The sequence below is a fragment of the Pelecanus crispus genome, chromosome Z, assembly GCF_030463565.1.
Source record: "Pelecanus crispus isolate bPelCri1 chromosome Z, bPelCri1.pri, whole genome shotgun sequence".
NCBI lineage: Eukaryota > Metazoa > Chordata > Aves > Pelecaniformes > Pelecanidae > Pelecanus > Pelecanus crispus.
Window position 1 is genome coordinate 40,354,052 of NC_134676.1, and position 14,892 is coordinate 40,368,943.

The following is a 14,892-nucleotide window of genomic DNA, read 5'->3' on the forward strand; positions in this document are numbered from 1 at the left end:
TTTATAGACTGGGTGGAGAAAGGAGATGGGTTGTGTGGGCCACCAGCCCTAGTCCTTTATGACTGCAAGCAACTACATAATAAGCAACCCCAGAAGGAAACAGAGTATCACCTGAACACTTAGTGAACTTCAGACTTTGTCTCAGTGAAAAGCCACAAAAGTCACAATGCATCAGGGGAGCAGAGAAGACCAGTAGAATGTTTTTCAATATATTGTTTACTGCTAGTGGTTATCACAAAACACTTAGCAAAAACCCATCTGTGCAAAAGATCTACATGGGACAGAAAAATTAAAATAATCTTAGGGAATCAAATTCTTCACCAGCAGAAGGGCAGCATAGAAAAGGAACAACAAACAACAACAAAAAAAAGAAACCAAGCAGATTACTAGTCCTTAGAGATCATTAAAAAAACCCCATGTTGTAGATATTAAGATACAAACTTACAAATAGTTTAGAACAGGTAAAAAGTTGTTTTAATGTACAATATAAAAGTGAAAGACAATCTAAATAAATAAAACATAAAAAAAGAAAAAGCTTATTCTTAAGGCCTTATGTGCCTTAAGACAAGCACTTACACAGCTAAGAAAAAAAACAGTAAGAGCTTACTGTTCCATGACTGATTACAAGAATTTTGCTGTTGCCTGTTATTGTCAATAGGAAATAATAAAGTTGTCCTTTAAATGAGAAGAGTTTCTAGGCTATTGACTGCTGAATGTCTTAGTACTCCACATCTTGGTAACTAGATTTTCTTTAAAGTTAAGGTCAACATGGCAGCCACAGGGTGGCTATCTCTACCCAAAGGATAAAGTTTCAGTATTTCCACCACTGAGGGGGGTGAGGAATAATCCCAGAGCTGAAGTCCCTCACAATTCATTTGAAGAAGGTAGTTTGGGAATCGCATTTTTCTGTGCCCACTACTGCAAATCAGGCAGAACACCAAAGCAGATGTGTAGATGTTACGTAGTTAGTGAAAACAGCATAGTATATTGTCACACGTTAAACCATTTAATTACTAGGAAGTACTTCTTCAGCTTTATTTATAGAGGTAACAGACAATACAGAAGAAATCAAGCCATCCTGAATGTCGTAAAAGACAGTTACTGCAAATTCAGTTAAGTTCTTCCTAGAGCTTAATCTACATTGATATAACCCCAGAAAGACCTGAAAATCAGGAAGAGAAATAACTACATAAGCATCACTACACTACACAATGTTTTCATATCAGAGCAAACTACATTAGATCTGCAGTCAAAGGAAAAGAAAGTGTGAGATCTGTTAGGAGAAATTCTAAAAAGTCTTCTTTCTTTTCAAAACATTGGTAGTAACAAGGTCACAAATTTGTAATGCATACTTATATATGGTGCGTAAGCATTAACTGCTCATAACTGTACTGGTGATGGCATTTAAGCCCTCTTTTTTTTTTCCACAGAAAAGAAACAACAGGCATAAGTGTAACGACAGCTTGGTATTTTGACCGTGCCTGAAAACTCATTGACAGAAGTTGCAAGTTCTTCCTTCAACAAACTATTATAGCTGGTTTAGCTCTTCCTTTTTATGACAGGACTCTGTATTTATTCTAGACTTTCATGTAGCTTTCCAGGCAATGCAACAGTTGCGTAATATTGAATTCAGAACAATTACACAAAGACACTTTATTCCAGAGAAACAGGAAATTGTTACATGTATACAAGAAATAACTATGCTTACAGATTCAATTTCTGAATCTTTTCACATGAGATTCTGCTCTTAATAAAAAAAAAATATTTATTTATACAAAACCCCCAACAAGCATCATAACACACAGTGCCAACATTTATATGCAAGGACCTTAGATGTCAACTCAGGTTTTCAGAGCAGTTTAAGGCACATATTGGTTTCCCACTTTTGATTGCATATAGTCTTGCATATAAACTCAACCTTTTAGATCTCTGTCCTTTCAAAATTCATATTTTTAAATCGTTCTTCAAGCATATCAGAATCTTCATCACTGTGTGAACTACTGAAGTTTGGATCAAAATCCAGCTCTTCCGCCAATCCACTGCTCTCTTGGCCATTTTTAGTAGTCATACTCTCAGTTCTGTCTTGTCCTTTACCAATCCTGAAGAGAGCAAGAGGATGTTATCACCGCCCACTTTTGGAATTTATTTTTCTTTTAAACAAGAACGGGATGGAGGGCCGAATATTCTACCGGGGATGGAAGGGGTGGGAGGTGGGGAGGAGGAGAGGGACAATAACCTGAAGTTACTTTCACATTGCAGAGGAAAGATATAAAAGACAGTAAAGGAAAAAGAGTCTGTGAAGAAAAAAAAGTATACATGTGAACAGTTTGACCAACTAAGCAACTGCTGGCCAGTTGTGACAAACTAGTAAATTAATACAGGATGCTCAATAAAGAGAGAACTCTAGTAAAAGAATAAAAAAAACCAAAAACCTGCTAAATATATTGCGGTAACTGTGCTCAATATCAGGCCTTGTTTAGTTTTTCTGTTCACTAGTGACTGAATCATCAAATGACAGACAAAATGCAAACAGTAAATTGGCTTATGCATATTTCATGGTGCTTTATACTGAAATCCATTTTGCAGTGCTTTGTTCCTAAGGAAAATATGCAACTTACCCTTTGGTACTAAAATAAAGTGTCTTATTCAAGCAAGACTTTTTTTGGCCCAGCCCCACTAACATCAATAGTTATTTCACTCCTAGTTTCAGTAGAAGGAAGTGACTCCTAATGACTCCTACTGATTCCTGTCAGGATTATTCAGAATATGGCATAAAATACAACAGCTTCTTGGCAGTTTCCAAACAAGCTTTATTAAAAGGAGAAGAAACAGTGCAGTGCTGAAACTATGTAACCTATGAGCTACTTACGGAATTACTATTTCTTCTTCTTTTCCGCATTTAGCACAAACTTCTAGTTTACCAGCACATGGTCGACAAATAATATGGTAAGGATCTTTTACAGTCTTCTGGAGACACTTCACACTGTGAAGAGAAAGAAAACATGATTAAAAAAATATTTGTGGACACTTATTAAATATTCTGTGTTCAAAGACAATATAGCTATACCTTCAAAAGCAGAACAACATGTTATAGGCCAGTTTCATATGAAACAATTGGTGTTTTAACAACTATCAAAATTAAGCACTATCAAAATCATTGCCTGTCTTCCCTCTCCTTTAACTTTTTCAGGAAGAATTATTAAAACAAGAACTGACAAAGAAACACAAAATCAAGACTTTTTATATTTAAAGTGACAAAAGAAACCTTTCCATTCATTTCAGTAGGTAGCTTTACTTTAAAAGCTACATAACTACTTCTTCTGGTTTAACAATAAAAGAAAATAAGAATATGGTATAAAAAGATGCATGCATTAAAAGCTTTCAATTCAAACACTACAATGTCTTCCTCTTGAACTTCTCAGAGTATAAACAAAGCCTGTGCCAGACTTTGCTTTCTACAAACACAAGCCTGCACAGGACTGTATTCTGAACAAACCCAACCTAATTATGTAGAGGTTTTTTGCTATTCTTTTTCAAGATATGATAAAACTGTAGATCAAGTAGTTTCTAAAATGCTATGGCTTAACATTCAGCTGACATTTCTAAAGCCTAGTATTTTTGGAGACAGAACCCAGAACTATACATCCCATGTAATGCAGCTGTCCTAAAAGTCACTCTTTCTTGGTTCCTCAGGCACTCAAAAGTCTGTCAGGAAAAATTCAGCATACAGTTCTGAACAGTGGATTTGCTGACAGGCTGAAGAAAAATATCAAGTGGTTTTGCATGCCTTATAAGGAGAGGTGCACTAGCTACCATCCAGTGAAACAATTTTTATTTGCTTTCTCAAATCCCATTCTTAACCACTATCACCTTCTCCCTACTATCTTCACCTAGGGTCTGCTGAGCTTTCATTATTAAGATGTGCATATCCAGTTCCTTAAGAAGCTGTAAAATCATAAGAATTGCTGTAGGACACATCTGACAAAAGCAAAGTCTGAACCGCTTAGTGTTTCTGGTTTTCCCTCTCCCCTAGGAAAAACCTACAGTTAGATGTCACTGGAAATACCTACTTAGTCTGAGTTGTTTTTTTTTTTTCTTTCTTCTATTTACAGTTGCATTAGTATTAAAGAAATGTCTACAGCTCTTCCCAGCCACAACACACTAAACAGGGGCACTATCAATGCAACGCAAATAGACTTCTTTTTTAAAATAGTTTAATTTGTAATAATTAAATACTTGAAATAAAAGTAAAGTAGGGATATCTTGTGGTTGTACTAACAATCATAATTTTGAAGATATAAAAAACTAAAAATAAGTTGAGGTGCAGAGAAGTCCTCCATTCCCATCATCTGTGACGTGAAGAATTAATTTTTTCCATACAATCACATTTTTAATGTCTACAATGTGTTCACTTCACCTAGAAGCTTCACCCATTGAAAAGCTTCATAGTCTTGTCCTTTCAGAACAGCAACCCACTCAGCCACTGTATTGCTGTAGGCTGGGCTAGAAACCACCTGTAGAGCTAGAATGGTCTGCAGCCCAATTTACTTGTTCAAAAATATGGCGGAAAACATCACATATTCTGTCATAAGCAGCTATCCCACCCTGCCACTTTTTCTATTTCCAATGCTTCTCTGATTTGCATGCTTTTTTGCCTGCTTTTTTTTCCTTTGGGGGTAGGCAGAGAAGAGGCAAAAGAACCAGATCCACCACCACATGATTTGTTACAGCTCATTACTTTTAAACAGGATGCACATAGTCATTTAAGAAAGAGTTAAAAAGACAAGTCCCAACTTTATCCATGATGAATAGAACACAGAATAGTTACTTTGAGAACCAGTGAGACTTCTACCTCATCATTTCTTTTTTTTTTTAACATGGAAGGGTAAAATTGTTTACTAAAACAAAAGTATTTGTTGCATATGGTTTTGTATTAAAAAGTAAAACTTCTCACAGGTGGAAGATAGAACATGAACAAACATGCCTTCCCTTTTAAGTTACTGAAAATCAACATACAATACACTGTCATTCACGGAACTGAACACATACATTCACAGAACCTCTTCAAGCAGTTCGTAAGTATTTCAGAAGTATGTAACTGAGAACAACAGACAAATGCAGAGCAAGTTACTGTGACAAAGCTGGCTATATCATACACCACAGCCCAGCTGTAGTTTCTTTGCATTCTTTGCATTCAGCGTTTCATTGTTGTAACAGTAACTGGCTGTGTCTGCAGCCACAGAAGTAAGGACCTCTGCAGCTGAGCAAGTAAGAAGGAAGCAAAGAGTATCCACTTCAGATAATTAACCTATCACAAACCCATACATTATTTTAAGATATTTATCACCTTTATTATGCAAAAACACCTAATACAGAACTGTATGCAAACAATGCTAAACATTTACTATTTAGGATTATAGTTTCATATACAAAAAGAGAGAACATGTTAAGAGGTAATGAAATGTATGTACTGCAAACATTCTGTAGGAATTGAGGCCTCAGTAATGCTGAGAACAATGTTGCTGATGAGTTTTGATATGACTCCCAATTTGAAGAATGTCATATAGCAGCAGCTACTACTTGTGAGTTTCCAGAACTAGAATATTTTCCAAAAAGTTCATAAACTACACTATCAGTGATTAACACAAAGTATCTTAACTCACCATTTTTTAGGTTTTGATAGTAGCTTGTACTTGCTGAATTTTACCCGCCACTCCAAGATACCTTTGCAATGCTGACACACTCCATCATGAAGCTTAGCATTTATTTTCTGAATAAATAAATAAAAATTACAATAAGAATACATTGAAGATTTCCTATTTTTACAAGTATAACCTTGCTTAGAAAGCACTTCCACCCATCATGTGATTAATACAGTAGTGAGAAAGATGTTTGTTTGATAATAACATAGGCATTTCATATACATTTACTGCTAGTAATTTTTTTCAGTGGAAAGAGTGCTGAGGTAGTCTTTTACTTCAAGGTAGTCTTCATTACTATTATCACAATTTTAATACTGTTAATAGTAGTACTTATTTATGTTATCATTTTGTTGATAATAGATTATTATACATATTTTATTATTATTTTTTCATCTCTAGAGATTTTACAAAACAGATTTAACTAGACATGAGCCCTGAAATAGTTTTTATCCAAAGATGACAACTCGCAAGACTTAACATTTAACTTATTGTTGCTCAAACTACCATATACTACATATTTTAAGTAAGTAGTCTCAGTATTTTTTCTCAGATCACAATAAAGTAGAATCCACACAGTATTTGCAGTCAAATCATTCAGTGTCTCTTTTATAGTAAAATTCCTTTATGAAAAAGTAGTACATTTTTCCTCTCAAGCATCTACGATAAAATCTTCAAAATGGTCATTTAAACTACCATATATTTTCAAGACAATGTGAAGTTTACCTTAAGATCTTCTACAATATTTTGTGTTTAGTTTGCTTAGGAATACAAAAGGTCAACTGGACAGTACTATTTGCACAAGAGAAGTTATTCTGAGAAGGGAAGTAGTACCAAACCACACTGTTACCTTAAATAATAAGCAACATATACTTGTACATTCAACTTACTTTTCTTTCTTCTCTATCTAAAAATGTCAGCAGTAACTTTATTTATCATATGGTTGTGTGTATTCATTCAGAACTTCAAAAACTGAAATTTCACAATTAAAAAAATGCGTATAGCCAAAAAAAAAATTTGTGACTTTTTTAAGACAGCTTAAAAATGGCTACTGTACCAAAATTACATAACTAACATGGTCTAAACCACATTTATTTGTTAGAATACCTAAAAGTTCATTGGAACAGATTCTACATTAATTGGGATTACAGTTTATGTTATTCTTTTACAAATAAATGGGAAAGTATTCTACGCATACAGTAGCTTCTGAAGTAATTTCCTGTTTTTATGACACACAAGAGATTCTTACTACTCCACAAAGTTCTACTTCAATATGCTAGACAAAAGAACAAGCCTAGCTTTAAAAATACCGTATCTTATTCTATTCCAAAAAACATGTATGTGGCAGAGGAAATGCTACTTATGAGTAAGACTATACTATGGGACTTGTTTTCCATGGTTTCCTTTTTCGCTAAACTTCAACCATTCAGTATGAGTTTTCGCATGATGTGGTTAACTGAAGGTGTGGTACTTTTTGGGTGGTTCAGTTAAAAGACAGTGAGCTTTGTTTTCAAATGATCAAATATAGACTTGTCATGTTAAAAAAAAAAACCCAACAAAAAAGAAACGTTTTGCAGCATGCTGGAATATTCAATACAGAAAGCTGTGGCTCTGATGTCAGCCATGCATTATGAATTAAAATTTCCAAGAAATACAAACATTTGGCTAATGTGGAAACTTTCTGAGTGAAGAAAATAATTGGTAAGTTCCCAGCAGATATCTGTTAAAGGGCTGGCAATTAAAACTGCTGTCAGCACTGACTGTGTTCATTCTTTCAAAATTCATGCAATTTGAAGATGTCTTCTTTTCAGTGCTTGACTAGTTCAAAGTAAGGCTCCAAGTAGTATAGACTGAATAAGCTTCTAATAACCTGAAAATTAGCCTGAACTTCCCAGTGCTCCCCCTCAATCTCCTGATTTGCCTTAGTTAGTAATGCAGGAGGGGAGAAAGACACAAACGTTGCAGTTTGTATTCCCAGGTGTTCTTTACCGTGATCAACTATTTTTATTATTGCTAAGGCAGAACCCAATAAACATCAAAAGATTGCAATAGTTTAAGCTGAAGACAGGCGGTTGTCTTTCCAAAGGGATTTAGCTTCCATGCTGAAAACTACCTTGTTTCCAATAATACATCCTGACATCATGGCTGGGGGCTGGGGACGGGAGCCCTGTTACTAAGTGATGCAGGGACAGGCTCAGCAATGCGTAAGGCACTTGGAATGCAAGAGGCCACACTCAGGACTGCATGTGGCATAAACACTGCAGAAGAACAAAATAGGAAGTACTTTCACCTCTCACCTGAAGGAAGTGCAAAGTCTGTCAAACAGGCAGCCTATTACAAATTCTGCTAAACATTTGCTACGGAGCAAGGAAATACGCATAATTATTATTAATGGAGCTTTATAAAGCCCTTCCCCCTCTCAATATGCTCATCACCTGACTCCAGAATACACAACAATCATATGGTGATTAATTTATTTTTTATTTTTGTTTTTTATCAGACAAACTAAAAGGCAGGCCATCCCAAATTCCAAAGATGCCTTTTCACATTACTCACAGTATAGATCTCTGCATGAAAATACCACCTTATAGCAAGGCCAAGAGACTAGCCATGTGGCATAAAGACTGCATTATTGGAACTTCCTCACCTTTGCTTCAAACAACAAAGCCCTGCATCTTATCTGATGCCATCATCCCAAAATTAGTACTCCCTCTATATTAACACATTGTTTCACTACTGAAAAAGGTCTTTAGAAGATAAGTAACACACAAGAAGCTCTTAAGTAAAGTAAAATAAAGTTAATGTAAATCAATTGCACAGCAACAATCACATTTTCCACGTAAAGGCTATGAATCTCTATCAGAGCTAGTCTGTGTATTTAGATTACTTCTACACAGTCACATTTGAAATGTTCGTTTTCTTGGTATGATCAGCAACACTTCAAATCTCCAGTGCAAAGGTAAAGATTAAGAACATCAACCAAAATGCTGCCTATGAGTCTTTTGAAAACAAATTAGATTGTAGCTATGAAGATTATATTTATCTGTAACTTAAGGTCCTGATCCAGGCATAAAGATGCCTGGACTTTTCAACGTAGTCACCTGTAGGACCACAAATCTTGCACAGCAACTCAAAGAAACCACATGGTATCTGCTCAGAAGATAATAACTGGAAGAAAGACGACAGTTTTTAAATTGTAATTTCCTCCTTCTAACAGGCACGCATACAGCACAGCCTCTTCCTCCCCTTCAGCAATTTCCTGTATTTTTCACTCAACGTTGGCACTTGAAATATGGGGTGGTGTAGTTAATCATTGGCTCAGCACATCTGAGTATGAGAGAGACTATGACTCTACAATCCTCCTACTAGACTGTTGATTTAGAAAGTCAATAGACAATGATGGATTGATGTAAAGCAGGCAAGCAGGGAGGTTTACAGAGTTTAACCTCGATTTATGTTTGCCTTCTAAGTTTATCTCGCTCAGAAAAAGTGCCTGATACTTAAATGTTACTACTACTAAAACGAGTTGATAACTTGCTGTGTTTTTCTACACTAAATTCAACGTTTCCTTTGACCAAAATAAAGTATCATATCACTTTCAAAGCAACACAGACTTGAAAAAACGCAAGCTGTCCCTAACTAAAGATTTGGATAATCTGTTTTTTCAGATTTTTGAAATCACCAAAGAACATGTGAGAGTAAGTTCTTCTAACACACTGGAAGAGAAACTTTCCTGGTATCTCAGTTCCCAGTCAGAATGGGGAAGTTATTAGTTAAATCAAAGAAATCCCTCTGCTGCTTACTTTTCCTATTAATAGTCACTGTTTAATATATTTTGTACATTGTTTAAACTTTCATATATTCGTATTTTCTTCCTTTTGACCATTTAACAGCTTGCTTTCCCTTAAGGGTACAAAAAACAACCACCCACATGAAGACCTAAACTAGGTTTGTCAACTTCATTGCTCCCTTCCAACTTTTCTACCCAGCTTTTACGCAGGTAGTTAGCCCTCAAACACAAAGAGGTGGTAGTGCTTATGGTCTGAAATGAATTTCTTGGCGTGAGACCTACTCTGACAGGTTAGATTCTGTTTCTGTCACAAGCAGTTTCTCTATTCTTATTTTTTTTTTAACACTCATTTCCCTGTTTTAGTCAATAGCTCTTTCCTCTTTTCTTTTGCCACACTTCCCTCCAAGGACAAGTGCAACTCATACAGTGCTTACAGTATGTCTATATATTCTTCAAAGAAATTACAGTTATGCAATACAGACCTACATAAACAGTGTTAAAGTATACAGTCACAAAATCTTCCATGTGCATATTATATACACAGTCAGGTCAACTGCATTAATGAAGCAGGATCCTCTGTATGCTCATGTAACCCAGTATTAAACCATCTAACAACCTGCCAAAAGCAGTTCAGAATGTATTGAAGTAAACACATGCACCTACACCTACTAACTTGGCATACAAAATAATCCCTAGCTTAAGCTAGCATTAAAGCACTCACAAGCAAGATGTAATGATGGGGTTTCAAAGAAGCCTCACCGTCTGTTTTTAAGTTTCTAATTATGTGTGAACCTATGGGTATTTTGATTTACTCTATTGAAAGCAGACTCCTACTACTGAGCACACATCAGTGGTCTATTCTGCTGTAAATGAATGCAATGTCAATGCCATCCATAGACTTCCTTGTCAGAAGCACAGGTGACACTGCTTCAATCAACAAGGCTGAATGCAGCATTTCTGAATAACCACACTTCTCAGAAAAGCAAAACTCCACAGCGCATGAATACAAAGAAGTTAGAGTAGATCACTGCAGACTAACAAATGTGAAACTGTGATAGGAGACACCAGCTTTTCAGGGTTCTAATACACATTTCACAGGCTGAAATTAAGTCTTCCAAAGAGCTTCACTTGCTCATATATTGTATCAGTATTACTTCAAATTCCATTTTCTACGCAGATATTTTCTCATCTCTTTCTAAAGAAAAGTATATTTAACATTTTAACCAAAGCCCTCGAGTCTTCTTTACATCCATACTGGCTATGTATGGATGACTACAAAGCTAGCATTTAAGGCCCTTTCGGTTTTTATTGCTATGGACTTTAAAGCACATGAAATCAAAAGCTTTCTCTAAGCCCAATTCCAAACAGCCATGTTGGAGATCAAGACGTTGAGCTTTTTTTCAGATCCATGGTCATGGATCTGAAAACATGCAAGTAACAGCAAGAGAATCTACACACTTGGGAGGACTGACAGTCAAGCCCCATCCTCTCCCTAACAAAGAACTGCACACACACACATGCTCTCTCTCCCCACCCCCCGGTTAGAGTCCAGAACAGATGTTATGCTTGCTCCTCTTCTCCCTATATGAAAGGCTATAACCCAGGCCTGAATGCATTTCGAAGCCAGAATAACAGAGGTGGCTAGAGAGTAGACTTGAGCCTATCAAGCTACTCTACACTGCAGCAAGAACAGAAACTAACCAAAATCCAATACTGTTATCTGCCAATTCCAGCTGGTTACTGGTTTATCTATATCTCTCCTCTGAGCTTCAAGTCACGACCACTGACTCAGCATTTAAGCTCTGTATTCACCTGTTCCATTTGCACTGCCTTCCCACAGTCTTGACCAGTGTCTCCACTGAAACAAGTTATTTATCCATACAGCCAGCTGAAGAAGTTAAGTAGCTGACATCAACACTACGGTAAAGCTGAGGGTCAGAGTTAATACCTTCTGAAATTTAGGGAAATGCGGATTATCATTGGGGGCATACTTAATGCAAGGAAAGAAATGGAGAAACAGATCAGTCATTTGGGCGTAAATATGAATCACTTTGTGGTTTACCATCTTATTACAATGGAGTTCTAAATGTTCCCATTGAATGCTATTTGCTTTCATCTCCAGAACTACTCCAGCTTCCATGTTGAGTTATGTAATATACTTTACATAAAATGTATATTCATATAACATAACGTATATTCCTCAGCTCAGTGCCACAAACAGCTGTTCTGGTATATACTATGTAAAGCAAGCACCCATAAACAAATGTCAAGATACAATAACTAACAACACAGTGTGCCTTACCCAGTCTTCAGTTCATCCTAGGGTGCAAGCTTTCCCAGCACTGTTGTAGGCGGTTACCCAAATACAGTAGAAAGGCAGTGTACTTTGCTGCAAGAGTGTTTCACCTGAACTGGCCTATCCTAGAGTAATGCTATAGTAAACACTGATCATTAGAGGAAAGACAGATGGATATTTCGGCACGTTCTGCAAGTAATCAGATCTATGGTCTTTACGATTAGAAAATGGATGCCAAGGTCCATGTCAGACAGGAAGCACAAAACCTTTCAAAAAACCACAAAACAACTGGATAACGACTGGCAGCAGGGAAAAGTCAAAAGACTATTAGATCAATTTCTTCTGCAGATACTGCTTCACTGAGAGAAGCAGCAAATAACACTGCAAATAACTACCTCAATGCCACCCACAGTACAAACTGAAGCTACTGTAGTTAATATTCAACATTGCTAATGCAGTGCACAAATGCAGCAGGATAAAAATTTTAAGCTAAAAAGCATTCTGCAGCCATTCAAGATAGTACTGCATTGGCCAGGGTATAACAGCAGTCAAAGACAGGCGAAATACCCACAAAAAAAAAAAAAAAAGCACTGATTTACAGGAGATCCACCCTCTTTCAGCAGCTCTGAGCATTCTTCTCATCTACGGAGCTAGTGAGAGGTGGAAAGGAAGAATGCCCCACTCCTGTATCAGTCCCTGTGATCAAATTGCTATTTCTTCCTTTCCCTCATCACACTTTGAACATCTGTGGCATATCTGCTCATTCAGGACTACACAAGACAGAGATGCAAAACTGTCATCATTCAGCATAGTCTGTATGTAAACAATGACATTAATAACCACTTAATCTTTGTTAGATTTTTGTCTTTGAAACTTCTTTTCAAATTTCCCAAATAGCAGAATCAGGCCTAGTCATCATTATAAAGACCCCTTTGTATCCCTTAGCACTAGAATTTGTACATGATAGTACGCCAAAAGAAAAATGCATCCTTTCCCTTTACCCCACACTATCTAACCCCATAACAGGAGGCACTACCTTCAAGAAGCTTCTTCCCTGGGTTCAGCCATCTCCATAAACTGGCAGGCACACAGAGAAAAGAAATAATTCGCTTGAAACAGAAAGGAAAGAGACACAGTCCCATATCACAGTTAATGACCACAGTGAATCTTGGCTACATTCAAAAGCTTTTAAAAACAATTTTATTTATCTGAGGGCATGGTACTGTGTAGCCAGTTCTATACAATATAAAATATGTAAAAAGGAAAGAAAAAACAGCCATGTGGGTATTAAAGTATTTACTTCAGTTACAAAACTGATGCCAAAACTTAGTTTCTCTTTGAAGACTTTTCTGATAAACCAGCTCTCTAGGATATTTTTGTGTGTGTATCTGTGTGCAGGCCAGACAGGAAAATGGTCTCCTATCAGGGATATTTACTGTGTGACTCACACAATAAATAACACTGGCGCTGCTTAGAGCCCCACAAAAGCAGCCTGTTCAACTTGCAGAACCAGTCCGACAACATCTGGGGGGAAAACAAAAAAAAACCCCAAACCCAACACAAACACCCCCAAACCTCCCTCTTTTGTGCCATTGCTTTAACTTCCTACTTTCTTCCCCTCCTCTCATTCTTTTTGACAACCAGCCAGGGTCACTTAAAGGGATATTGACATAACAGCAATAGCACCAGATAAGCCTCTTCTAGAATGCTCATCTTGTGTTTCGTTTTACTCTTCTCTTCCAGTTTAGCTTATAAGACAAAACATCCCGCTTCCATGTTGTTACTTCTCAAGCACACTGCTTGGTCTTCATCCTCTCCCACACTGCTATTATGTTACAACTACACGCACAGAGCATGTTTCAAGAACATACGGTAAACCATTACCTTTTCCTTGCTTAGAAACAAACAAAAAAAAGACAACAATGGTCTATTGTAACAATAGTATGAACATATCAAACCATAATAACGTGTGCAGCAAAAGCACTAATAAAACAGCTAAAGACGCCTTTCTGTGTAACTACTCAGAAAAGACCCTTAAGATTTTTTTAAGGCCTTAAAGCAAACGTGACTCTTTTTAAGTTGTCTCAAAAGTATACAAAGTGAAACTTAGTATTTATATGGATGACGGGGGGAGTTGTTCAAAACAAATTCTCAAAGGGTTAAGATGTCTGAAGTAAGACCACGTAGTCACAAGCTCCGAGAAGACCAAACGCGTTTCAAGAAGCGGCATGGATGACATCATGGGGAACATTTACTTACTGCACTGGCTGCACAATAGTAAGTGCTTTATTTCAGTCTTTCTCCTGGTAATTCTTTGGCTTAATGAGGGCCTTTCACGTCATAAATGTGATTCAAGTATCACGCAATGTATTTGCTCACACAACAGCCTAGGACGCGGGGGCAGGTGGCAGCTGCCTGAAATGGCTCGTTATGGATTACTCCCTTAACACTGCAGTCAACCGCTTGGACACCGCCGGGCCAAAGGCTCCTCCACCGCTAAAATGAAGAGGTTTCTCGCCTTCATACTGCCGTATGACTTCGTCTGCGATCCCCGAAGCTCTTCAAGACCTTCCGGCAGAAGATCGCCCAGGGACAGGCCCCCGCTCCAAAGGCGCCCAGCGGGCCGCAGAGCCTCCCATTTACACTTTCGACACCAAACCCCTTCCGCCGCTCCACCCCCGCGACCGCTCCCCCGCCTCAAGAGGGGTCACCCCTGCCGCCGCCGCCGCCGCCTCGCCCCGCACCCGCCCCCGCCCCCGCGCCCACCGGGCAGCGAGCCGCGCTACGCGGCCCAGCGCTCTGCCGGGAGGGCGGGGGATGGGATGGGATGGGAGGGAGAGGAGAGGAGGGGCCGGGCCGGGCCGGGCCGGGCCCGCCCCGCCGCCTACCTTGCGCCGGTCGCTGGTGTCGTACTTGTCGTTCCTGAAGGCGTGCGTGTTCTGGTAGCGCTGGGGCCGCGTGCGCGACACGTTCCCCTTCTCCGAGCTCATCCCCCGGGCAACGGCCGCCGCCGGCGACACCTGCCCCGGAAGCGCTCCGCGCCCCCTTCCCCCGGCCCCGCCGCCTCGCCATTGGCCCGCAGCCGCTGTCTGTAAAGACCTTCCGCC

At 38.3% G+C, this 14,892-nt stretch overlaps 1 protein-coding gene across 1 annotated transcript; it reads right to left on the minus strand.

Annotated features, from left to right (window-relative positions):
* Nucleotides 1-547: 547 nt before the first annotated feature.
* On the minus strand, nucleotides 548-14,793 carry CZH9orf85 (chromosome Z C9orf85 homolog). Its single transcript, XM_075726400.1, has 4 exons — nucleotides 14,674-14,793; nucleotides 5,664-5,770; nucleotides 2,870-2,983; nucleotides 548-2,099 (listed from the first exon to the last, which is right to left on the minus strand). The coding sequence occupies exons 1-4, from the start codon at nucleotides 14,773-14,775 to the stop codon at nucleotides 1,922-1,924; spliced, it is 501 nt and encodes a 166-aa protein (XP_075582515.1). The 5' UTR covers nucleotides 14,776-14,793; the 3' UTR covers nucleotides 548-1,921.
* Nucleotides 14,794-14,892: the final 99 nt, after the last annotated feature.

Coding starts and splice junctions, on each gene's coding strand:
- CZH9orf85 (XM_075726400.1), bottom strand. CDS start 14,775: ATGAGCTCGGAGAAGGGGAACGTGTCGCGCACGCGGCCCCAGCGCTAC. Junction 2,984..5,663: donor CTATCAAAACCTAAAAAATG/GTGAGTTAAGAT, acceptor TTCTCTTCACAG/TGTGAAGTGTCTCCAGAAGA. Junction 2,100..2,869: donor GAAGAAGAAATAGTAATTCC/GTAAGTAGCTCA, acceptor TGCTCTCTTCAG/GATTGGTAAAGGACAAGACA.